Genomic DNA, 27229 nt, shown 5'->3' with positions numbered 1-27229 from the left:
GAGGCTATTGAGGACTACAAAGATATGAAGACACTTATGTTGATTGTTAGTTAGAATTAGGTCAAGTATAGAATCATTTCCAGAGAGTGGGTTTGGTCCAGTTAGCTGTCTCACTATTTCTACCAGGCTTAGTTCAAGGCATTATGTAACTGACACATTTTTAATTTGATTGACACAAAGTATTTTAGGCAGCCTTGTAGAAAATATTGTTACCTAGATTTCATACGCTTAAAATGGAAGAGGGTGGTGGCATGTTCACAATGACTATATATATATATATATATATATATATATATATATATATATATATATATATATATATATATATTTGTGTATGGTTTCCTAATATTAGAGTAACATAATCCATTCACCTGTAGGATTTGTTATCATAAATGCAGAGATGGAACCATTTATGTTATCTGGCAATAACATACCTCCACAGATCCTAAATGTTGGTCTTGTGTCATTACACATAGTATTTTTAAAACAAATTAAATCTGAAACACAAAAGTCATCTTTTAGACAAGTTTCTGTTACCGCTGGCAGTAAGGCTCTTTCTGAAGCCATGTGATAGTTACAGTAACTGAAACAACTTCAACTCCAGAGACAGCATTTTGAGGTATGCATTAAACGTAATATCATACCGAGAGGTCTATGCATACTTAAAATGCCAACCACATGAATGCAACATCCAGACCTATTATATCAATGGCAAAAAATTAACATAGAAACAAGTATACGTTATATGACATTGTTAAATCAGAACTTTTTACCTGACAAAATAGCTTTGAGAGAGCGAATAACGGAGCAACAGAAACACATTGAACTGACTTTTCCTAAAGCAGCGGTTGATAGAGGTTTTGAAAAGTTGTTGGACAATGTATATCTTTTTGAGAAAAAAATTGCTAGAGCAAAAACAGAATAAGATTCACAGAGACACCATGGACTTTTCTAAAGGCCAAGTCTTCACCTGGCCTAGAGATAAGGCTGATATAAGAAATGTTAAAACAAACAATGTCAGAATTATTTCTAAGACTAATGTACAACCAACTATAAATCATAATATTCATGGTACTGATACTAAGAAACAAGTACATTTAAATGACTCTCCTATAGGGATTAGTAATGAAAATCGAGTTGTTACTACTGCTATTGTGCACCATGATAATATTAATGTACATTCTTTAGAAAATGCCACTGATAATAATATAGAATTTGTTGGTCAAAATATAAACAAGGGAGATATATCTGCATCTTCTATAGATATAGAAATAAGCGGTGTTATGGGTGATGGAATTGTTAGAAGGAAGATTCAAAATACACCTAAAACTGACTGTCCTAATGCAATGGCCCCTTTCCCTATAGGGGACAAATGGAAAAGAGGGAGGGATCGTTCCATGAGCAGAGGAAGACAAAAAAGAAGAATTACAGAGTTGGAACATACAGGTCCAACTCTGAAGAAAATGTGGAACCAAGAAACACCTCACTAATATGGAATATTTCTAGTAGGACACTTACTAAGGAAGAGATAGAAGTGTTAGAAAAGGGTCTTACCTTCATACCCACTACGAGGAGTGATATAACAGAAACTGTTGCAGATTTAAAAATGTTTGTGAGAAATGTACAGCTCAAAATAGACTTTGGAACCCTAGACAATAGAACAGGAGGGGATTTATATAAAAAACCTAGTACATACATGCCTAATTTGTATCCATTGTTAGACGCATACTCTAAATTAGTGGAAGAAGAGCTATTTGAGCATAGTATGGATAAAAGAAGTAATAGGAAGTATGCGAATTTGACGTACAAGACAAGAAGAGCATTGGAAACACTTAAAAATGATACCAGTATAATGATTAGACCCGCTGATAAAGGAGGTCCTATTGTGATAATGGATATGGACAAGTATATATCTAGTATGTTAAATATGTTAAACGATAAACAATACTATACGTCTATTAAACATTATCAAGTGAATGAAATTATAAATAATGTTACAACTGAAATTTCTTATTTATATCATAATGGACGGATGAGTTTGGATTTGTTTAAATTTTGTCAAGTAGAAAGTCCCAGAATACCATGTATCCAAGGAACCCCTAAAATACATAAAAATTCAACTTCACCCCCTATGAGACCCATAGTGGCAGGGAGGGACTGGATAACTGAGCCCATCTCCCTTTATTTACAATCTAAACTCAGATCTGTTGCTGATAATTACATATTATATATATATATTAAGAGATACTAAACAATTTTTGTTAAAATTGTATGATTATTCAAAAACAGAACAATTGGATATTGGGTACTGGTTGGTTACATTGGATGTATAGTCCCTCTTCACCAGTATCCCTAATGTAGAAGGGATTGATTGTATATGTAGATGTCTTATACATACACAAAATTATACAAAAATTCAGATAGAGACCATATGTAGACTATTGGGTACAGTCTTGAATAATAATATTTTTACGTTTAACCAACAAATTTATAGACAGAGAGATGGCGTAGCTATTGGCACTTCTTGTGCCAATAGCTATGCTAATCTGGTTATGGCCGATTGGGAAAGAAACTATGTCTTGACACAGAATGAGTTTAGGGAAAATGTTGCTTTTTATGTTCGATTTGTGGATGATCTTTTCCTGGTTTGGAAATCAGATCAGGAACAATTGGGTCGATTCTTGGAATATCTTAATTCAACTACAGAATTTTTAAAATTTACTATGACAGCTTCATTAAAAATGTTATCTTATCTAGATGTATACATTGAGAGGTTATCAAATGGCCTCCTTAATACAGGAGTCTATAGAAAGTCCTGTTACAGAAATTCATTTTTACATAGGATCAGCATGCATCTTGAGTTCATTTTTAAAAATGTTGTAAAAGGTCAAGCAATGCGCATATCCAGATTAAATTCAACAGAAGAGGGGTATGAGCAAGAAATTAATAATTTGAAACAACAATTTTTGGAGAGAAGAAATGACTACCCTTAGGCAAGGATGAGCCCTCCCACATTTCGCTGATCAAAGTAAATCTAATATAAATCAAGATAGTAATAATAAACCTGAACATCAAAATCGAAATATTTCAATTCATTACACTGAAGATGTTAAAGACATTAGAGAAGCTTATATGAAATATTGGGATATATTACAAGTGGATCCCACTATCCGAGAGGTAGTGGGCAAAACACCCAAATTTATTTATAGAAATAAATTTAACTTATATAGGATGCTTTGTAATCCCAATAGAACCAATGTCCAAATATCTAGAAGCACAAAACATGGGGTAACACAACCTTGCAAAAATGTAATTTTTGCCAGATGATCGATTCTACAGCCTGTATTATGCATCCAATAACAGGACAATTTTTTAGGTTCTATCCTAAAGCTGATTGCAATACCTCACATGTTGTATATCTTGCTATCTGTCAGTCTTGCCCAGAATTTTATGTGGGCAAGACAGACAGATGACTTAAAGAAAGAATTAGGGAACATCTATACAATATTAGGATTAAATCAGATAAAAATGCATTATCGAAACATATTATGAATACATCTATAGAACATACATTTAGATTTCTGGTGATGCATGTGAATCATCCTACAATTAGAAGAGGGCCTATACGTAATCAGACTGAGCAAAATGAAACAAAATGGATTATACGACTAAGGGCTGATAGAGATCCAGGTTTGAATGATAGGATACCGATTCGTCCTATGTTGAAAGATAGAAGACTTAAGATATAGCTCTTATACATATATGAGTATCTAGGCATATATATGTATATATATATATGCTCCATCACATGTACATACTATACATTATTATCTCCTATCTATTTTTGAGTTATATTTTATATAGCTTATATAGTTTTACATTAATGAATGTTTAGGTATATATGCATATGTTTTATTACATACGCAAATCACATATTTTAGTTGTCTTTTATTTCATGCTGTACACATGATACATAATCATGTTATATTTTATATATATATTTGTAGATTTCTATATGTTTGCTATATCCATCCTATATAGGCTATATTTATAGATAAATATATATTTCCTATTTATAATAATTTACCTCCTTATCCACGTTTCACTCCTAGAAAGCCACTTAGCATATATATATATATATATATATATATATATATATATATATATATAGGGGAACATTATACAATTATGTAATATATGGTATGATTAAACAAGAAATGCTTTCTACCGTCATATATTTAATTGATACATATTCCATTGATATCCATTTTGGTATTTTTATACTAGTAAGCTGAGCTTATACTTGTTTACATGACATGTTAAATAACCAATAATATATTATAATTTTACAATTTTTATTTTTATTTTATTAGTTACCAGTAATATTTAAATAAGTTAAGCTTAATTAGCAATTTGGGTAAGATGGCATTTAGTGAGTTATGAAATACATAATTGATATGCCAAATTGTATTAAACTGGATTTTGTGAATTTTTAGCTCTAGCAATTGTACTTAAGTACTAAGATGACAGTCACATATTTATATATGTAACAAACGTTGCAAGGGGATGTTTCACATCATCATCCCTTACAAGTGTCCTGTTTTAATACCATTTTTTAATACCGTTTTGTATGCTACGCATGCTATTAGAGAGAAGATTGTAATGATTTATACATGCAACGAAAGCTGCAAAAGGACGTTTTGTCCCAATTTATAACAGCTCAGTTCTGTGTTTGTTATGTATATTTAGCTTTTTATTAGCTACGGAACTTGAAGTTCATAGTGAAATGCCAAATTGTTTCAAACTGGATATTGTGAATTTTTAGCTTTAGCAATTGTACCTAAGTATAAATATGACGGTTATATATTTATATATGTAACGAACGTTGCAAGGGGATGTCTCACATTATCATCCCTTACAATTGTCTTGTTTTAATATTGCTTCGTATGCTATGTATGTTATTAGAGAGAAGATCATAATGATTTATACATGCAAGGAAAGCTGCAAAGGGGCGTTTTGTCCCAATTTATAATAGCTTAGTTCTGTGGTTGTTATGTATATTTAGCTTCTTATTAGCTATGGAACTTGAAGTTTATAGTGAAAAAACGTTTTGTTATTAGTCATTTACTATAGTAGCCCATTCTTATTTGAACAAAGCGACATATTAAATAACAAGTACGCAAGAATATTCTAAGTGGTGCAAGTGATAGATAAATAACTTAGCGCAACATATTTGAAATATTATAAAGGAAAGTTTTTTAGTTTACTTATGTTTTTAAAAGATAGCGGAGTTCTACGCTATATTTCGTTTTATGTAAATATGATTTTCTTGCATGATTACTCATTGAGTATTTTAATTATCTTGATGTTTATATCTTTAAATATAAATATATTATATTAATTGATTCTAAGGAAGTGATGTCATGTTTTAGTATTATAAAGGCAGCACTTAGAATTTGTTACTCTATTGGCCTGATGAAGCCTATGGGTGAAAGCGCTTGCCAGATTGCATATTTCAATAAACTACATCTTTATTTTATTTAACGCACTTGTGAGTATATGTCATTTTCTACATTGCGACTTACTTGGATATGTAAGAAGATACATACGAACCTTGAATGAGAGGAATTAATTTGAATATATTTGCGGTGAAGTGAAAAACTGCTGATACTGCTGAGATTTTGAACTGATACATTTGGCGCCATTTTCAAGGTTTGATAGTGTGCGTCATTAACTGTTTGTTATGCCACTCTCCCTGTATTAACTTTTCAACTAATAGACTAGGGCCACTTGAGAAATAGAGTTGCATCCCTCTAAACCACAGAACTCATAAGTGTCCTTGCATACAAACATGGTGTTTGTTATGGACAGTGCATGACCTACACAGAAGTACAACAATTCACAACTTGGGTTCAAATGGAGGAGGGCATTTTTCCCACTAAGCCCCCCCCCCCTTAACTCAACATTCCCCATACATGATGTTAAATTTCCAGCCATCCCCACATAAGCTGCAATGATATAAGTTGGAAAATCACCCAGTAAAACTACAAAATCAGTATGTGCCACCTTTTAGAGCATATCACCAACCATCTGCAATATGATTAAATATTTCATATAGCTGTTTGCTGGATAACCAGAAACAGCTGTCAAGAGTTCCCTGTGTGTGATTTACACTCACACTGAGGCAATGCTTTCATCTTGTAAGAAAAACTACAGTTGACTGGACTTCCATTGTGGGGCTTGTGAGTATCCCCATACCTGCCCAGGAACTCTCACAAGAAGCAAAACACCTCGTCCCAAATCCTTCACAGGGCACAGAGGTCAGACTGCTAATAATCAGTAATCTATTTCTGTTGCCCAAGCAAATTCCTTTCTCACCTACTGAGTGGGAGTCAAAGGATATATACCATTCACACACACACACACACACACACACACACACACACACACACACACACACACACACACACATGCTTAAAGGCAATGTACTTAATCCCCACTCTTTATCTTGCAGGTGGTAAGCCTGCCAGGATAAGATATTTTTGTAGAGCTGTTTATAAAACTGAATACCGGTTGTTCAGTGTCTGTGTGATTTTCCAGAACATGACACCAGACTACAAACCACAGTCTGGCTAATACTCAGTGACAGACTACAATTTCTACAGCTCCACTTCACTGCCAAGAGCAGGGGATTTTCCTCATCACCCTAGCCATATTTTTCATATAAAATTCCACGCTGGATTTCCCTGAAAAGGAGACATAGTGGAACCTATGTGGTCACATAATTCAGTAAAATAAGTACTAAAATGAATAAGTAACAAAGACAAATTGGAATGCACATCTGTTGCTTTTCATTATGAGATGTGAAGGTCATAAGATAGATAGGAAACAATGTGAAGGTCGTAAGGTAGATAGGAAACAATGTAAAGGTCATAAGGTTGATAGGAAACATCTGGTTTGCTTTTTGTAAATACATTAATGCTTCCTCATATCTCTCAACCTGTCAGTGCAAGAAATCTGGACAAAGCCAGAAATGATGGGGGTACAAAGGCCAAAAAATAGGGACAGATTTTTAATATTGCTCATATAAACTTAGAAAGTTATTAGAATAACAGGTTTAGCATTATTATGTTTTCTGAAGGATATGAAGCCTGAAATCCAAATTTCTGTCATTATTTATTATTATTTAGTGACTTCAATCCTCAATGACTTGCCAGAAAACTGCAGATTTTAAGAGAAACAGACCAAAAATATGAGGCAAAAATCTGGACACTCTGCGAAAAGCTGGACATTTGAGAGGTCCTGTTATTAGAAACTACATGGTGATGGTACCTGTACAATGCACCAAAGTAATGCAACAATAAGCCACATCCCACAAAAACTGACTGAAGTGTCTAAAACAAACACACAGACACACAAAGAAGGGAAGGGTGACGTAAAATAAGTGATACATCTTAATACCTCCATGGAATAAAAAAAATTACACTATGCATTAATGGTACTACATTTATAAGACTTCCACAAACGTACTGGAAGACTTGTCACGTGAGTTTTGGGAAGTGCTTCTTCAAATTAAAATTGATGTCAGACTAAAGCAAAACTCTGGAATTGAGATCAGTAGGAATAAAGCAGTAACCACCCCCTTGGTTGGAGGGAACAAACACCTCGCTTCACAGCAGGAACCACTATGTCCTCCTTATGCAAGTGCTTGCTTTCATACACCATAGGCAACCATGTTCACAGCTCAATGATTGGATACCCACCCCTGGTCCTTTGTATAACCGACCCTCCTCTGAGGGACTGTAACATGGCATAAAGTCCACTGTAAAGGTTCAAAAAGAGACTTGTCAGTGTCAGCATACTTGAGCTGTCCTTCTATAACTGGCATGTCTACTATAAATGTCACACCCACTAATGTCTTAAAAAAATTCTGAGCAGGACAAGAGTGGAGAAAATTCACTGTCAACTAGACATTTTTCAAAGATTTGCTTAAAAATATGAAATATGAATGTCCAAGGAGATATTCTACTGAGCTTAGATGTTTTACTTGCAAGAAGATTCTGAAAGTGATAGCATAATCAATCAACATACATATCACATGGATTGTACGCTGTTCTGTGGATAGCTAGATGTTGGACTGCAAAATGCAGTCTGCTCAGTAGAAGCCAAAGCAGGTGAAATCCTTGCCCTGCAGTGACCCTAAAGCTGATTATGTTAGTCAAAGGTCATACATGTGTCAAAGTCTCCTGCATGGTTCCCCTCCAAGAAAAAGCTTTCAGTGTTTTTTTTTTTTTTCCTTTTTGCTTAACAAGTATCTGGTTGATGATAAAGACCTCGCTCATCTAAGAGCTGGTCATAGCATGGTCATCATCCAGCCAGCTGTCAAGGGATTGTTTTCTGTATGACATACTCTGCCTCAGTAAGTGCTCCAGGGTGGGCATGTAATAGGCATTGCACTGAGAAATCACCTGCTTACATTGGTGACAAGAACACTAAAGCAGCCTTACTCTCTTCTCCCTTGCAGGTAGGTAGCTCACATTTGGTCTCTGGTCACTACCAAGTATTCATTAATGGGGGATGGTTCCCAGAGGCATGCCCTCCCGCACCACCTCACCTATGGAGAGGTGAATGAGCACTGTATCACAATTCTTCCACCTCCCCAAAAGTTTTCCCCGGGTGCCAAGGCTACTGGGTCCCACTCAAAGCTTCATTTATCTACACCACACAGCACCATTTTCAAATCCTGTAGTGAACATTTGATGCTCACTTTCTTGTTTATTTCAAAAACAAAAAAAAGAGTCATTAGGATGACATAGAATGCAGCATAGGGTATTGATGATAGTAAACTAACATATCTCTTCTTTTCATGGCAATCATCAACAACATGCTTGGGGGAAAATAAAGTACTATATATATATATATATATATATATATATATATATATATATATATATATATTTACTTTTCAAAAGGATTAAGATCAGTTAATGTACATATCACAAGCTGGCTGTTACAGACGCCATCAACAATGGGAACCCACTGAGGATAACTACAGCCTTTTCTTCTCCTGTGCCAGAGAAACAATTTAAGAAAGCATGCCAAATCATTTTATATAAATGACACAGATAAGACAGATTTATTTATGAATAAAATCATGTGTCTGACTTGTAGTTTCTACAGAACAGCCTTAATGTGTAGTGAAGTGACCAGATAGCTATCAAGCGCTTGGCCAAGAGATTTATCAGAGTGTGCTGCTCAGAGCTAAGCAGGGTCAAATATACATATTTAATGAGCTACAATTTATCTGAGCTGTTGTACTCCAAGTAAGTTTTAAATCAGGCACAGACAAATGTTTTATGACAAAATGGTGTAGAGAGCTGTCAAAGCATAAGCAAGTTAACAACCCTGATGTGTACTTGTATTCAAATGCAGTTACAGAAACAGCGATGACATGATAGGAGATGTGAAGGATATAAAACCTTTTCCAGCACAACAGAGCTGTGTCTTACATATTTTCATTGGATATGTTTGCCAAAGCTATACAGGGGAAAACAAATCCATCTATGTGTATATGTGTATATATATATATATATATATATATATATATATATATATATATATATATATACATATATGTATAAATATGTATATATAAATATATAGAGATATGTATATATATGTATATATATATATATAAAAAAAATATATATATATATATATATATATATATATATATATATATATATATATCTAGCACAACAGAGCTGTGTCTTACATATTTTCATTGGATATGTTTGTCAAAGCTATACAGGGGAAAACAAATCAATATATGTGTATATGTATATGTGTGTGTGTGTGTGTGTGTGTGTGTGTGTGTGTATGTGTGTGTGTGTGTGTGTGTGTGTGTGTGTGTGTGTGTGTGTGTGTGTGTGTGTGTGTGTGTGTGTGTGTGTGTGTGTGTGTGTGTGTGTGTGTATATATATATATATATATATATATATATATATATATATATATATATATATATATATATATATATATATGGTTCCCCTTCAGAAGACCGAATTACTGAAAACTCAAAATTCAAAAGCTCAAAGTCAGAATCTCGAGTTTTCAGTAACTCAAAATTATGCAGGGGAACAAAAACAACTGCAAAACAATTTTTCTAACACACACCCCACCCTTCCTAAATATACCAACTCCGATATCACACTACAATGGGGATGAGGGAAATCTCCTGTTCCGCGCTGTATACAGAAGTGCACAACGGGAGAATTTCCATTCCGTTCCATTCCTTCACTATAGCACAGTCACGGAGCCAATATATTTCAGCAGGGAGAGTGCAGGGGGACTTGGCCCCCTGCAAACATGTAAGTACACTTGTTTTTTTTTCCCCCCTTCTCTTCTCTTCACAATTGCGAGATACTGAGAACTTGAGATTCTGGGCTCAAACTTATGAATTTCGAGCTTTCAGTAACTCGATGTTGTGAAGGGGAACTATATATGAACTATATACATATATATATATATATATATATATATATATATATATATATATATATATAAAGAAGAAGTGGGCAAATAACTGGATGGGTGTATTTATTTACAAGGGTATACTTTGGGATTGTGTTTCTATGGATTCTCCTAACATTGACCTCTAGAACTATCCTAATTGTATAACATGCATTTATTTAGGCTGTACTGCAAAAGCAGTATGGGGGATACCACTGGAATATTCTAGAAAACAGCAGCACATGCATCTCCATCACTATGGGATCAGTTAGGGATGCTGCAATGCTACTACTACAGATGAGTAAGATCAGCTGATAACTTGCAATCAAAGTCATACAACCATACAAATCTGTAAACAACAGAAATGTTATTGATTCACCCTGCTGTAAACAAGAGACAAACTATTGGTTCTTCATGCAAGCATACAAACCTACACAAAGAACTTTAAAAAAATTACGTCAGTCTGTTACAGCTCATCCTAAAAATTTAAAGCAAAACGTGTTATGTATTTATTTTTGTTTAACAGGAAAGTCCAACTTGGAACAAAGCCAATTTTCAGTGGAGGCCTGGGTAGAAAGGCTCTAGATGTATGTCTTTGTAATGTGGGAGGAAACCCACTTAAATGCAGGGAGGACATGCAGACTCCACACAGAAGGCACCCCAGCCAGGAATCAAACCGTAGAACCTCTTGCTGTGAGCTGACAATGCAACTGATGCACCACTGCACCATGTTACTCAATAAATCACAGCACTTCAAAACTGAAACTGAGATTTTTCAGACTGGGAACTACAAACCAGCTCTACAGCAGAAGTATGAATATAAACACAATGAAATAATTTTCAACAAACTGTCTACACTTTTAACACTTGTTTCATCATGACAGTAAGAGTGATGATTGGAGTTTGGCCAGTACATGTTACACCATGCAGTCAGCTTAATATGATCAAGCTGGCCCACTGGTGACATTTTAGGTTCTAGAACAGACTTGGGCACTGACATGTTATCCCTGTTATAGGGGAACATTCCATACAGCACCTCTCCAGCCATAAAACGGAGGGTGATGCCTTGGACTGGTGATGGTCCATTGTTGCAAGGGAGCAGAAAGTGTGTGTATATCACCAGCAATAACAAGGAATGCAGAGGAGGATATTTGTGCCAACATACTTGGGCATCATTGCATATGTGTATCTAAAAGTGTAAGGGAAAAACAACGTCTTCTTGTCAACATCTTGGCATTTTTGGTAACTCATAAAACACAGAATTATCACAAAAAACGCCAAGTTTAATCGCAGAAGCTTTCGGGTACTCTACCCTTCATCAGCATGTATAAACACAGTCTGAATACATTCATATAGAGGTACATTTAGTATCACATGATTACACCAGCCACTAAGAACACATCAATAAAATTCTTTTATAGGATCATATGATAATTTTTAAAAACATGTTATAAAATTAAATGTATGCAGAATTAGTAAAAACAAACAATAAAAATAAAAATGTATGCATATATATCACAAGTTATCATATTGACGTTTAACTAATACAGGTTTAATGCTGAGAGCATTATTTAAACCTGGTGACACATCCGCTTGAAGTCTTATTATCCATTGTAGTTCCCTAATTTCTAGAGCATTATTTAAATCCCCCCCTCTCAAACCCAATTCAACCATATCTATGCATCTAAATTTAAACCTATGCATATCTTCGTCCTTAATATGCTTGTACAGAGCATTGGTCTGAACTTTTCTATTAATTTCAGACCTATGTTCAACAACACGATCTCTAAGTCTTCTTGTTGTTTTCCCTATATAAAATTTCTCACAATTATTACAAGTAGCGAGATATACAACTTGAGATGTGTTGCAAGTTGCTCTACATTTAAATTTATAGCTAATATTGGTTAATGGGTGTATAAAGGGTTCATTGGAATGTATGATGTCATCACAACAACTACAGTTGTGACACTTGTATGTTCCCACTTTAACTTGGGGATTATACACTTGTCTAGAGAAATCCTTATAACATAGGATATTCTTCAATGATTGTTGGTTCCTGTAAGCAAACCTGGGTCTATATCCTACTATTTTTTGTATTTCAGGCATGGCCATTAAAATTGGCCAGTTCTTTTCTATTATGCTACAAATCACTTTACTGTGTCCATTATATGTTGTTACGTATCTCACAGTATTATCTTGTTCTTTAGGTACTCTTATTAAGGATGTCATATCACTCTCCATGCGGTTAAATATTGGTTTATAACCATCATGTCTACCTTTATCTACTTCCTCTGTACATTTCCTTATCATAGTTTCCGAATAACCTCCATTTTTGAATTCTTCAGTCATCTCATGTATTTCCTTTTTATATATCTCGTCCTCAGTTGTTAATCTACTCACCCTTATAAGTTGAGATTTAACTATGCCCCTATAGATATGTGTTGGGTGCATACTAGTCCTTTTTAAATATCGCATTACCTGTACATCTTTTTTGTATATTCTACTTTCAAGTTTATTATCTTTCATATAAATTTCCACATCTAGATATCTCATATTCTGTTGTGAATAACTCATTTTAAATTTAAAAAAGGGGGTAGTGCCATTCAAATAAGCCAGATAAGAATGGAGTTCGTGCTCAGTCGTGCTCAGTCCCCTCCCACACAAAAAAAACAGTCATCAACAAATCTCACATAGCATTTCACATGAGAGGGGGGGATTTAAATAATGCTCTAGAAATTAGGGAACTACAATGGATAATAAGACTTCAAGCGGATGTGTCACCAGGTTTAAATAATGCTCTCAGCATTAAACCTGTATTAGTTAAACGTCAATATGATAACTTGTGATATATATGTATACATTTTTATTTTTATTGTTTGTTTTTACTAATTCTGCATACATTTAATTTTATAACATGTTTTTAAAAATTATCATATGATCCTATAAAAGAATTTTATTGATGTGTTCTTAGTGGCTGGTGTAATCATGTGATACTAAATGTACCTCTATATGAATGTATTCAGACTGTGTTTATACATGCTGATGAAGGGTAGAGTACCCGAAAGCTTCTGCGATTAAACTTGGCGTTTTTTGTGATAATTCTGTGTTTTATGGTCTACGATTGAAGGTCTTTGATGCTATTTATGTTTTGGTAATACAACGTATTTTATCGCAACTGGCGTCCATAAGAGGTGATAATACCAGCCCGATTTGTCTTGCATTACCTTTTGGAATTTTTATCAACGGCATTTTGAAAACTACGGTATAAACGTTTTTTACCATCTGATATATTGGAACATTTATATATCCTTGTGAACGACCATGGCTTCTGCTATTAAGCGTTTGCTGATGAAATCAAGCAATCCATTGCTGGACTTTCAAAAACAAACAGCCAAACCTTCAAATTTGATTGCTGGAAATGAACTAGACGAAATGAATAAACTACTGAATACGCTTGAAAAAAAGATCACTACATACAAACAGCTGCAATGGCAGCGACTGAGCTTTACGGCGTATCTTAATTTAGGTATAGCACCTCGAGGGTTACGGGTGCTAAAGATGCCGTCTTACGGCAACACTTATGAAGAACTATTAACAAAGTGGCAGCAACTTAATCTAGAATTAAGCGCTAGTTATATGCGCTTAATGAACGAGTTTTTTGAAAATATTGAGCATGGATTAATGGATGAGATCGGTGCAATAGAAAATAAATTACTTGAATTATTGAAAGGGGACTGTGACAATGAAAACTACAATATGTTTCTAGATAAGATTTGTTCACTTGATGGCAGGTTGGAGGCGCAAAAAAAGCGTAAACTTCTTAGAGACATAGAAGACTACAAGAACGGCCATATCTTTTCTTGGCCGAGGACTGAGTATAAACGTCCTAATACTAATCCATCATATGAAACTGAAAGTAATAAAAAAAAGAAGAAAATAATAACTCAAACACTAGACAATCTTGATGTGTTTGAAATTCCCTCCACGCCCACTGAACAACTAGCCAATCGACCGAGAGAATTACAACAGGATGTTCCGTTGACGTTAGAACGTAATGATGAGCAACAAGATACGGGTGAGACTACAATGGCTGCATCTAGTACTCACAGAAAAGATGTTACGGCTAGTCGCCCTATGCATACGACATCACACCAAATGGAAGTACATAAGAAAAGGCAGACTGACCTAACGGCTTTTTTACCTTTTCGTCTAAATTATCCGGAAAAGGTTCCAGTGCACAAAACAAGAACAGAAAGAAGTCCGATGTTGAAAACTACACAACAAACGATGCAGGGAGCGAAAAGGAAGAACGAGAGCCCAAAGAAAATGAACAAAACACCGCGCAGGTGATAAACATGGACTTTAAGTTATATAAAGGTACTGTGAATCTATCAAGAAAGAAATTTACTGATAGTCATTATAACTTACTTAATAATGGATTGAAATTTATTCCATTTTCTTTGGATTGTCTAGTGAACATGTTAATAGATTTAAAATTATTCGCTAGAAATGTGATGTTGAAATTACTGTTTCCCAACAGCACTCCTGAACAAACATGCTATAAAAAGTTGAGTGTTTTCGTCCCACAACTATCACCAGTTATAATAGCATTCACAAATATTGTAGAGGTTGAACTAAGGGCTATGTGTGCTAGTAATAGGGACATGAGTTATAACCTCACATATAATGAATATAAATCAATGATATCTTTAAAACATGATAAGGAAATTATTATCAAGCAGGCTGATAAAGGTGGGGCAACAGTAATTATGGACCGCACATATTATATGGATTCATTTCGTACATTCCTCTCAGATGATACTACTTTTCAGAGAATTACCTTTCCTGAAGTGAAAAATCAGATAATGCAGGTGAATATGGAGTTGTATGAGATGCAACTAAATGAACAAATATCTTTTGATTTGTTTAATTATTTCTCAATTCCTTGTCCTAAAATACCACAAATTTACGGCATACCAAAGATACATAAATCACTTTCCAACCCTCCACTTAGGCCTATAGTTTCAGGACAAGGCTGGATTACGGAGGCAGTCTCTAAGTATTTACAAAAAGAGTTATCTAAGTTACTACCTTATTGCGATACTGTAATAAAAGATACTATACACTTCTTGCATAAGTTAAATGATTGGTATGTTAATGTGAAAGATACTATGATATTTGTAACATTGGATGTCGAATCTTTGTTTACAGTAATACCTATAAATTATGGAGTTGAAGCTGTAAGGACATTGTTATTGATGTACCCTGTAGTACAACCTGAAGAAATAGAAAATTTATGTTCATTGTTAGAACTAGTACTAACTAAGAACATTTTTTTATTTGATGGTATACCTTATAAGCAACTTACTGGTGTGGCCATGGGAACATCTGTGGCCAACACATTTGCAAATATTGCTCTTTACTATTGGGAAAGGAATTATATGCGGAATGATTTAAATGAACTGAACAAACATGTGAAATGCTATGTGAGATTTGTTGATGACTGTTTTTTTGTGTGGGAGGGGACTGAGCACGAACTCCATTCTTATCTGGCTTATTTGAATGGCACTACCCCCTTTTTTAAATTTAAAATGAGTTATTCACAACAGAATATGAGATATCTAGATGTGGAAATTTATATGAAAGATAATAAACTTGAAAGTAGAATATACAAAAAAGATGTACAGGTAATGCGATATTTAAAAAGGACTAGTATGCACCCAACACATATCTATAGGGGCATAGTTAAATCTCAACTTATAAGGGTGAGTAGATTAACAACTGAGGACGAGATATATAAAAAGGAAATACATGAGATGACTGAAGAATTCAAAAATGGAGGTTATTCGAAACTATGATAAGGAAATGTACAGAGGAAGTAGATAAAGGTAGACATGATGGTTATAAACCAATATTTAACCGCATGGAGAGTGATATGACATCCTTAATAAGAGTACCTAAAGAACAAGATAATACTGTGAGATACGTAACAACATATAATGGACACAGTAAAGTGATTTGTAGCATAATAGAAAAGAACTGGCCAATTTTAATGGCCATGCCTGAAATACAAAAATAGTAGGATATAGACCCAGGTTTGCTTACAGGAACCAACAATCATTGAAGAATATCCTATGTTATAAGGATTTCTAGACAAGTGTATAATCCCCAAGTTAAAGTGGGAACATACAAGTGTCATAACTGTAGTTGTTGTGATGACATCATACATTCCAATGAACCCTTTATACACCCATTAACCAATATTAGCTATAAATTTAAATGTAGAGCAACTTGCAACACATCTCAAGTTGTATATCTCGCTACTTGTAATAATTGTGAGAAATTTTATATAGGGAAAACAACAAGAAGACTTAGAGATCGTGTTGTTGAACATAGGTCTGAAATTAATAGAAAAGTTCAGACCAATGCTCTGTACAAGCATATTAAGGACGAAGATATGCATAGGTTTAAATTTAGATGCATAGATATGGTTGAATTGGGTTTGAGAGGGGGGGATTTAAATAATGCTCTAGAAATTAGGGAACTACAATGGATAATAAGACTTCAAGCGGATGTGTCACCAGGTTTAAATAATGCTCTCAGCATTAAACCTGTATTAGTTAAACGTCAATATGATAACTTGTGATATATATGCATACATTTTATTTTTATTGTTTGTTTTTACTAATTCTGCATACATTTAATTTTATAACATGTTTTTAAAAATTATCATATGATCCTATAAAAGAATTTTATTGATGTGTTCTTAGTGGCTGGTGTAATCATGTGATACTAAATGTACCTCTATATGAATGTATTCAGACTGTGTTTATACATGCTGATGAAGGGTAGAGTACCCGAAAGCTTCTGCGATTAAACTTGGCGTTTTTTGTGATAATTCTGTGTTTTATGGTCTACGATTGAAGGTCTTTGATGCTATTTATTTTTGGTAACTCACCACTTTAATGAGAACCAGAGGTGACTTGTAAAACAAACAATAGACCTGGGAAGGCGTATAATAAAGCTCGCAGACAGTTGAATTCTCTTCCTTTAATGTCACAACGAAAGCACAAAAACAAAGCTCTGCATTAATGTCCTGAATTACGTTTTCGTTTGTAAAACTTCATCAGGTGTGGGCTTAACTACAGTAATTCCCAAATAATTTTAAACCTAGAGGTGACTCCAAGACACACATGAAGATACATGTACACCAATGACCAAACCTTGTACTGCCCAAGAGAGGAGGCATACCTGATGATGGTAGATGTCTTTCTAATATAGGCAGGTACAAAAGGACTGTCCAGGTCGGTCAGCAATTGGGAAACACACTGCAGTGGCCACAGACAGTCAAGTAAGTTTGAAGAGTGTGTCTAATCAACAGGTCTTTAAAAAAGAGGGAAAAAAAACTACATTAGTAATCACACAAAAAATGCTAATTCTTTAAAAGATAATTCTGTTTATAAACTTACAGAGGCACAGCAAAATAATGGGTATAGTTCCCCATACTAAAGGGGTGGTGTAAGCCACAAAACTATGGGCTAGGCTTGTAAATGCCCTCGGGCAGATAGCCTAGTATGAACCTATGAACCTATGAACCTATAAAAAAAAAGCAGGCCCCTCTGGCAAAAATGGCAAAAGCAACTGGCAAGTGCCATTTTCAAAATATTCTTGTGAATGTCTGTTGTATTATTCCATTCTAATTTGGTGGTTGAAATACATTGCACTGTTACATGGATAAGCATAAGCTAACAGATCTTTGTGCAGTAACTGCAGTCATGATAGACTGCTACTGGCATAGCACAGAACTACAGACTCAAATGTTGGAATAGGTGATAAATTCGCTTGCATGGTCTATGTAGTCTGCCTATTTTGCTCAGTTTAAAATCAACTGTTGATCCTATTGAAAGAGGCACCATTTGCCAAAATATTGCTGTGCTTTCCATATATTACAACTACATGTTTTTTAAGCCCCCCCAGTTTAAGAACTTACTGCTTCCTTACAGAAGTAGCTCCAAATATTCACCACACTAAAACAAACATTTCAAATTATTCTGTTTGTTCTTGCAGTTCCTTCTTTGTCTGAAATAGGCTTCCCTCTTAAACTGTATAGATTTTTTACAGAAGTATGCTGATGTCCTTCATATCCGCACCCTGCTCACTTTTTAATTCACCTATTCCAGATCAGTAAGGCATCTATGTACATCTGAACTTTATTGAAGCATACGATTTGTAATGTTCAAAAAATCACTTAAAACATCCACCTATTTAGTCTGTCATACTAAAGAAATATAAATTGATACTGGCCAGTGTATACTTACATCTCAGAAGGACTGCAGAAATTTTAAAAGGAACCTATTCTAATTTGGCAACAAGGAATAGCCCACTCAGACTCAAATACATTTTTTGGGTCAGCATTAGAATACAGACAAGGAAAGTGATTTGTTCAAAGGTCACACTATACAAGTAGAAGTTGCTAAGAATCAAACCCATATGAGCAGTAATGCAGCTCAATGCCATTAGCACTATGGTGTACTGTTTAACTCACTGGGCACTTCCCTGTATTGTAAAGTAGACTTGAGTGGTTCAGGCCTCATAGAGGTGTCTTTTCTTCCAGGTGAGCCATCCCTGTAATATCACTAACAAATACATAAACAATGATGCATCACTAATGCCTAAAGATACAGCACAGTCATCAAGATAAAAAGCTTTAAACAAGAAATAGCCTACACTTGTTTGTTGGATCTCCACAGCCCTTTTGCCCATCTAGCCATTGTAGCAGGTTTTGCTCTAAAATGTCCGAGTTTTCTATCACTGTTGAATTACAGTCCATTCCAAATTACATCTTCTTTAATGTCGACTCTCACCCTTTACTGGAGAGTGTAGGATATCTGGCAGGCCTTTTCCCCACCAATATCAAAATAACTTTCTAGGGTAATTCTACTCAGATTTTCAGCTTCCTTTTACCCTGTACCTGAGTCATAGTTTATCAATCTATAAAACAAACTAGTTACATTTGTTTCATACCAGAAAGTAGCAATAACCCTATCCCCTCAGTCTTTTTAAGCACGTTTAATATTCTCCATCCCCTGCACCTTCACTTTTCCACCTGTCTAATGCTATTTCGAATTTATAGATACCCCCTCCACTACCTATTTTGGCAAGCTCCCTGTTGTAATGTTGGGGATTGCAATGCCAAGTCCTGAAATATGGGGAAAAGTTACCAAAAATATTGAATATCATTTTTCTCTTCAAAACTTTTTTTTTTTTTACACTGGGCAAGGCCCCTATGTCCTGAACTTATGTATACCATCTCTGAGAACATCATACCTCAGAGAAAAGGAAATATTCCACAAAATGGCAATTTTGGACTTTGTATGTTGAAGTCTGGATTTTTATTCATTTAGTTTCCACATTCTGTGACTCAGCACTGTAATTCCTGACAATTCAAATGGTTAACATTTTACAATTTCTTCAGTCCATTCTATGAATGCATATCCATCTCTGTAAAAAGCACTTTCAGAGATCCAGGGAGTAGTTAGTCCCAACAATTTGTCGATGGTGACCCCCCTCCCCGTCGTTCCAGTTCAGGATGACAGCTTCACATCTCCCTGACATAGTTTTCTGTACCAATATCATGTCACATGCCCCTATTTGGATCTTTAGGTAAAAAGAGCTAGAATTCCTCTAGCCACTGTGGAGATTCCTTTCTCTCCTCTTTGTGCAGCTTTCTGGTAGTTTTCCTGTCAATTATTTCCAGCAATCGTCTCCACAACAGCATGTAGTACCAAATATATTGTCTGAATATGACTACAGAGGGTGGAAGTATAACCCTTTTGCTTCTGAAATCTACTGCATCTCCACTCCTGAGAGTGCACTCTAGCATTGTTTTTGCTGCTGCGGCCAATGCCCTCTCTTGGTGCTTCCATTGTATCCAAGTGTGCCCGATGTTCCCAGATCATTTTCTTGCACCATTACCTTCAAAACATGGCTAAAAAGGGCTTAAAAGACCAGATCAGATAGCTGGTGAACAAACAGCAATAAAATAAATAAGTCCATACTCCCCAGATGATACTTCACACCAGGGATAGTGTCAAAGAAACTACTGGTGCTTAAAAAAGTAAAAACACTGTGGTAATCCTTTTAAGTTGCCTCACTGTCATCAAATGCCTGTAAAGGACACATCTGGACCAAACCCAGCATGTCAGACACTCACCTAATAGTCCAGCAACTGTTGAAGTAGGATTAGAATTTTAATGAACTAGCAACAGCACAGTTCAACAGTGAAATTAAACATGCTAGCAATACAAAAGAAAATAAAAATAATAAAGGAAAATAAAACAGTGGCAATTTTAATTTCATATGTTTTTTCTCTCAGGCCTACCTGACTATCAAGCCCCACCCCCACCCCCCATCCCCCACTCCTCTACTGACTGAATCTTTTACCTTTTATTCCCTCCTTCCTTGTCTGGCTATAGCAATGCACACTGCCTGATGTCTGACATACTCAAATGGCTATAGTAGCTCATAAGGAGCACATACGTATGTGGTTCTGCACATGGAGATACCACTCGTGCAACTTGGCTGATGCTGTCCTCTCCTCCACATTCCTACTCACCACGTTATGCATCTCCTTCACCAGTGGGTGTCAGCACTGAAGAGAGGCCAGACCATTGCCCCCCCCCCCCACTCACACACCCACACCCCGAAGGGATACAGTGGCATTGGCTGCTCACTTCCACCTTCCTTAGTTAAGTTCTGCAGTTCAGGGGTCACTAGTCAGACCTAAATTGTCCATATTGCAGTGAAGGCTTTATCACTTTGTGCCACATAGATGACTTACACCAAGCTTGCTTATTTATTTAAGCACAGAAACCATTTGTAAATGCATTTATATTGACAAGGCTATCGGGAAATTAAAAAATAGAATTTTAAGCATTTGTATGCTATTAAAAATCAATATAGCTTAGATGCGCTTTCCAAATATAGTTTACAGTTTGGAATTATGCATGTGTTTTTCATTTTCAGGTACTTAAAGAGATTAATGCTTCATACACATGGCTTTGATGCCTGTAAATCACCAAGCTTAAATGAACATTAGTGGCTAAAGCCATTGTTAAAGGCCAGACCTTTGACTGGCTTTTTGATTTATCACCTGCTGTTGTCAATTTTCTTTCAGCATGTAAGTAATTGACTTGTGCTAGCTGGGTTCTCTTACTATATGTGAGGGAGTACAGGGAACATGAACGCTTACTCTTTTTTTAACTTTGTCCTAGTAAAATAATAATTTTTTTAAACTCGCCTAGTAGACTGCACTCAGGTTATTACCTATTTAACAGGTTTCTCTGCTTCTATTTAAAGCATTAGTAGCCGCGGTGGTGCAGCGGTAGTGTTGTCGCCTCACAGCAAGAGGTTCTCCCATTCAATTTTCAGCTGGAGCACCTTCTGTGTGGAGTCTGCATGTCCTCCCCATGGTCGATTGGCATTCGAAAGACATGCGTGAATGGATGTGCCTTCGTTGAAGGTTGGGCGACAGGCAGGCACCTCGGCACTGTAAAAATCTACTGCCAATCATTAGCGGACCGGAGTTCCACTGTGGTGACCCCTAACTGGGACAAGCCAGAAGAAGAAGATTCAATCATACAGTCATGACACATATATGGTGATATTCAAAATACAAAAGCACTGAGCCATTTCTGTACAGAAAAAAAGAAGACAGATACCGTTTTAATAAAAACATAAGCTTTTTGCATGGTGACAATTTTCTTATACATTTTCATTTTCATATGTGATATACATGCACCCCCAGAACCAGGTTAGCTCTACTACACGTAACTACTTATTTTCAGAGGTGACCTTTGAGACAATTTTTTTTTTTTTTGCCAAGTGAGTTTTACTTAGATTCACAGAATCACATGAAGAATGCAATCCAGATAAAAGTACATTACATTTTTGTAATTTGCTGCTTTAACCCACTAAACTAAAATGCTGGCTACATCACAATGGAAGTTTTTGTCACAGGAAAAACTAAAAACTAGATAAATCAAAAATGACATTGGTTCAGACATTAACACCTTCAAAACACCCCATAATGCTCTGGTGGTAATGATTTTGAGCACAGTGTCTTTTGTGTGATGTTTTGATGGCATGCTCAATCTAATGATACAGGCTAGGAATGAAAGTCTAGATATACATGCTATTTTTCACACTCCTATGGACTGCAGCCTCTATCCTGACAACATGCCCTAGCAAGATTACCAGGTACACTATGTTTAAATATATGAAAAGTGACAATACAAGAATAGCTGCTGACGGGAAGAATTGCACAGATGCATCTTTGCTTCTGAATTTCTCTGGTCCTGCATCCCTATGCTGTAGTGGGATCATTTTTGACTCAGTAGACATGGTCGATCTATACATCTGTGTATTGTTTTCAGTGCACTGGCCAAGATAATCTATGATATAAGGGGATCTATGGCTAAGGGAAGACCACCCTCCATGCAATATGCTCTTGGGATGTCATAACCACAAAAGGAACACTCTCCAAAGGTTCAAACCTCTAACAGACCTTCATATTTGCATCACACTACAGACATGTTGCATTCCATTTTTACTGCCTTCATTTCAGATTTTACTCAACAAAATGAGGGGTATCTCCCCATCCCATGCTACTTTGTAAGAAGCCAATTCAGTGTGCATGGAAATTGCAGTTTGCTATTTATGCATTTCTAGGCTTGTTAATATCCAGTAGCTGTCAGATATTAATAGGATCTGCTTTTTCATAGGTTTGACCCACCAGACTATCTGTTAAACACTCTGTCTATCATTTATAAAACCCTCACCCCACATCCAGAAACTGGATAAGCAGCCAGCCAATTTCTCACAACGTCATAATTAAGAAACTGAAGAAACTGAATCCACATTTAATTTCAGATATAGTCTGTCCTATTTTCCCTTCCTACACACATGCTCATGACATTCTGAAGCTCACATTAAAAAGAAGCTATAATAAGATAAAAGATTGCATAAAGTTTAGTGAATGGTGTCTTTTTGCTTTTATAAAACATTTATGGTACCCTTCTGAGTTTTGACTGAAAAAGGACTGCAAATTCAGTTGAGACAGCACTGTAACAGCCTTTTTGTTAAAGCAGTGCTAAAATAGTTATAAACTGAAATGTGCTCTTCAGGCTTTACCTTATCTTACCTCTTAGACCCCACCCCACCTCTGTCACATAAGAGACCATCACAAACCATTCTGGGTTTGCTACAAGCTCTGTCATTGTAGATGCATGACAGAAATGACATTAATGTTTCTCATATAGTGGTGAGACGTGTATGTCACATAAAATGAAACAGTTAAGTAATTTGTTTAAATGCTAAAAAGAATATTTTTTAACAAGATCTAGTCGGTGCTTTTTCATCTTAAATGTTGCATCTATAAGCAGTCTGATAGCAGCAGTCATTCATCTAGGCTACATACAGACTCAAATAAAAGGTGCAAATAAATGTATATAAAATAATTATTTCTAAAACATTCCCCTGGAGAGCATATGTGCAATGAAATGATTGTTTCATATACCTGTCTTTCATATTTTCCACCATGGGTAAGTGTTAGCTGTACTATAACTACAGAACATGTAATTACCCATGTCATTGGTAACTGCATTTAGCTATGCAGTTGTAACCATGTTATCAAAATATGCAACACTTTTAAAGAATACTTTAGAGTGCAGTCCTTGAGAGTAACCAAAGGAAGTGTAGCACTGTGTAATTTTTTAACATTACCTTACTATACCTAATAGACCTGGGTTTGATTCCTTCAGTCCCCAGCTGCAGGATAAATGTGTAGATCCCTTACTTAGGAGTATTTATGACCAATGGATTATATCCTTTAAGCTAAAGGAATACATAAATCTGAGATGTCAGACATTTGGTGTTAGTACCATGACTGTTGTATCACAGATGTGGATCACTGAATTAACTTGAAGTTAGCTGAAGCAGGAAAGTTAAGGCAAAAACTCTCATCTTCTGGGAAAATGGCACCTATTGCTAATTACACTGCACTAGGTAACATACACTCCAGAGTACTGTGCCATGCCATTTAAAGTTACAGGCATCACACAAGGAAAGGAACAACCCTAATTAATGCTTTAATGCACTGTGGTATGTGTGGTCATAATAAGAGCTGCTGCCAAAAATCTGAATAAATGAACCAATTGAAAGGCAAAAAAAACTGGGGCCTGTGTTCACTCAGCTACTGCAGCCAGTACAATAAACTTCAAATGTCACACAGTAATTATATGAAAATAATACAGATTTAAAATTAGCTTATATGTCAAAAACAGCCACAAAAATAGATTCCCATTGACACACAAGCCATAGGATCATTCAGAGTGAACTGATGCATGTTGAAAGGAGATGACATTACAAATGCTGATGATGCTTTTAAAGGAACATAACAGTAGGGATTCATTGTATCCTCAGAGTTTAGTCCTGCTGTAGAAGTGACAGGCATGTGTGCAAAATACATAATTATTAACTCCTAGTGGTTACATGGAGTATTCAGTAGGAGTTTAGTGGTCATTAACAGTTACAACAAGAGTATCAAGGGATATTCTGCCATGTCACTGAGAAATACAAAATCACAGAGCATAGTAATGAAGGAGTAAAATCAGGTATGGATGTAGGGGTGTGTGTGTGTGTGTGTGTGTGTGTGTGTGTGTGTGTGTGTGTGTGTGTGTGTGTGTGTGTGTGTGTGTGAGAGAGAGAGAGAGAGAAGAGGAAAGAAAGGTCCCTGACAAAAAAAAAAAAAAAAAGAAAGAGGGAAAGAAACTTAGTATTGTTATAGTACATCTTAGAAAACAATCTCTGCCAAAGCGGTCGACCCCTAAAAAGTACTGCAGATTTAAAATACTTAAAATATCAGACTGGCATATTCAAAGTTTGACAAAAATGTACATGTTATAATTAGCTATTATGTTTATGTACAATACACATTGTAACTAACCATTATGTGCCTTTACCTGTAAAATCCAAGTAAATGCTAAACAGCAATTGTGTGTGTGTTCTAATTAAATGTTATCTAGGCATTCTCTGCATGCACCTGTAGAATTCAAACAAACTGACCCCTACTGGTAACCAATAAGACAGTCCTTGAAACTACAAGTAACACAGTCCATACAATGCTCACAGTATTAATAAAGAAAAAAATCCTGCTTAACAGTCACTATTGCCAAAAGTGCATCACTTATTTCACACAGAAACTACATGCTGGTCAGTTATTTAAAACTATTTGCACTCATTTCTCAATGTACCTGACTACCAGCACTGAAAGGTGAAGGAAATATATCCTTACGATCTCTGTTTCACTGTCTTCCAGAACATACATCTAACACCTGACTTTTTTCCAAAAGACCAGTCCGCAAGGCATATCCTAATATTCTTACAGATTCTAAGATTCAATGTCCAGTCCTATTCAGATTCCAGCATTTCTTTTGAATTAGAGAAGCCATGTGCCTTTTAGCATATTATTGTCTTACCTGACATACTTCAGAGATTCAGAATCCCCTTGTTCCTGCATGTCTGCGTGATTCACTTTTGGATATCTTTCTCTTGCCTTTCCTCTGTTGTGATGCTGAAGAAAATGTTTTAGCAAAACGGGCTTCTTATCTCTGCGAGTCTTGCTAGCGTATGGTTGTAGTTAGTTCCTTTTGCCTCTCTACAGCTCAAAAATATTATATGACTCACTGTCTGTAAGACAGCATCGCTTGTGAGACAACCAATCAGAGACCAGGTCCTGGAAAGTAGGCAGTGACTGCCTGGTGACTTGAAGCTATGCTGGAAGAAACCTCTTGATTTAGGTTTATGCACTTGCAAGATGCAGACAGGTTGCTTTGCAACTGGTAAACAGCTTGAGCAAGCCTCTAGCAAATTTGTTGAATAAACTGAACAAACAAACTGAGACCAGTCATTTGCTAGAATCTTAACACTGTCAGATAACATTTATTAGTGCCTGTCATGATGAAATATCACATATGTTGTTCAAGTGCGGTACAACAGTATTGGTGCTCATGTGCGTGTGTGTGTGTGTCTGTGCTTGTGTAAATTTACTAATTAATTGCAGTTACTAGTACATTGTGATTGTGTGCATGTTTTTGTACATTCATATACAAATTATAGATGCAACTGTACTGTGTGCATGTGTGTATGTGTCTAAACTGATAAATTGCAGATAATATGGGTAGTATGAGTGTGTGTGTGTGTGTGTGTGTGTGTGTGTGTGTGTGTGTGTGTGTGTGTGTGTGTGTGTGTGTGTGTGTGTGTGTGTGTGTGTGTGTGTGTGTGTGTGTGTGTGTGTGTGTGCATGTGCGCACATGTTGGTTCCTTTTGAGTCTTTACAACAAATTGCAGATGTTACTGTATAGTGTGTGTGTCTGTAAATGTCTACACAAATTGCGGTATAATGTGTGAGTGTACATTTACAAACAAACTGCAGATAGTGTATGTGTAAATTTATACACAAATTTCAGATACTAGTGCAGTGTGTGTGTGTGTGTGTGTGTGTGTGTGTGTGTGTGTGTGTGTGTGTGTGTGTGTGTGTGTGTGTGTGTATGGCTGTAAATTTCTGCACAAGTTGCAGATACTAGTACATACAAATGCCTATTTTAAGATCATTTCATTGTAAGCTGATGTACTTTCTGTAGGTGATAATGGATGAGTA

General features: G+C 35.7%; 1 protein-coding gene across 1 annotated transcript in view; it reads right to left on the bottom strand.

Annotated features, from left to right (window-relative positions):
• The window catches only part of YJEFN3 (YjeF N-terminal domain containing 3), a 1463772-nt gene extending 1437554 nt beyond the window's left edge, over positions 1–26218 (bottom strand). The window contains exon 1 of the mRNA XM_044090652.1: positions 26049–26218. Within this exon, the coding sequence (XP_043946587.1) occupies positions 26049–26089 (41 nt within the window). The 5' untranslated portion in view covers positions 26090–26218. The remainder of the gene's footprint in view (positions 1–26048) is intronic.
• Between the last annotated feature and the right edge of the window lie 1011 nt (positions 26219–27229).

This window comes from Protopterus annectens, chromosome 13.part0 (genome assembly GCF_019279795.1).
Source record: "Protopterus annectens isolate FY-2018-M chromosome 13.part0, PAN1.0, whole genome shotgun sequence".
Classification (NCBI taxonomy): Eukaryota; Metazoa; Chordata; order Ceratodontiformes; family Protopteridae; genus Protopterus; species Protopterus annectens.
This window is presented reverse-complemented; position numbering and strand designations above follow the sequence as displayed.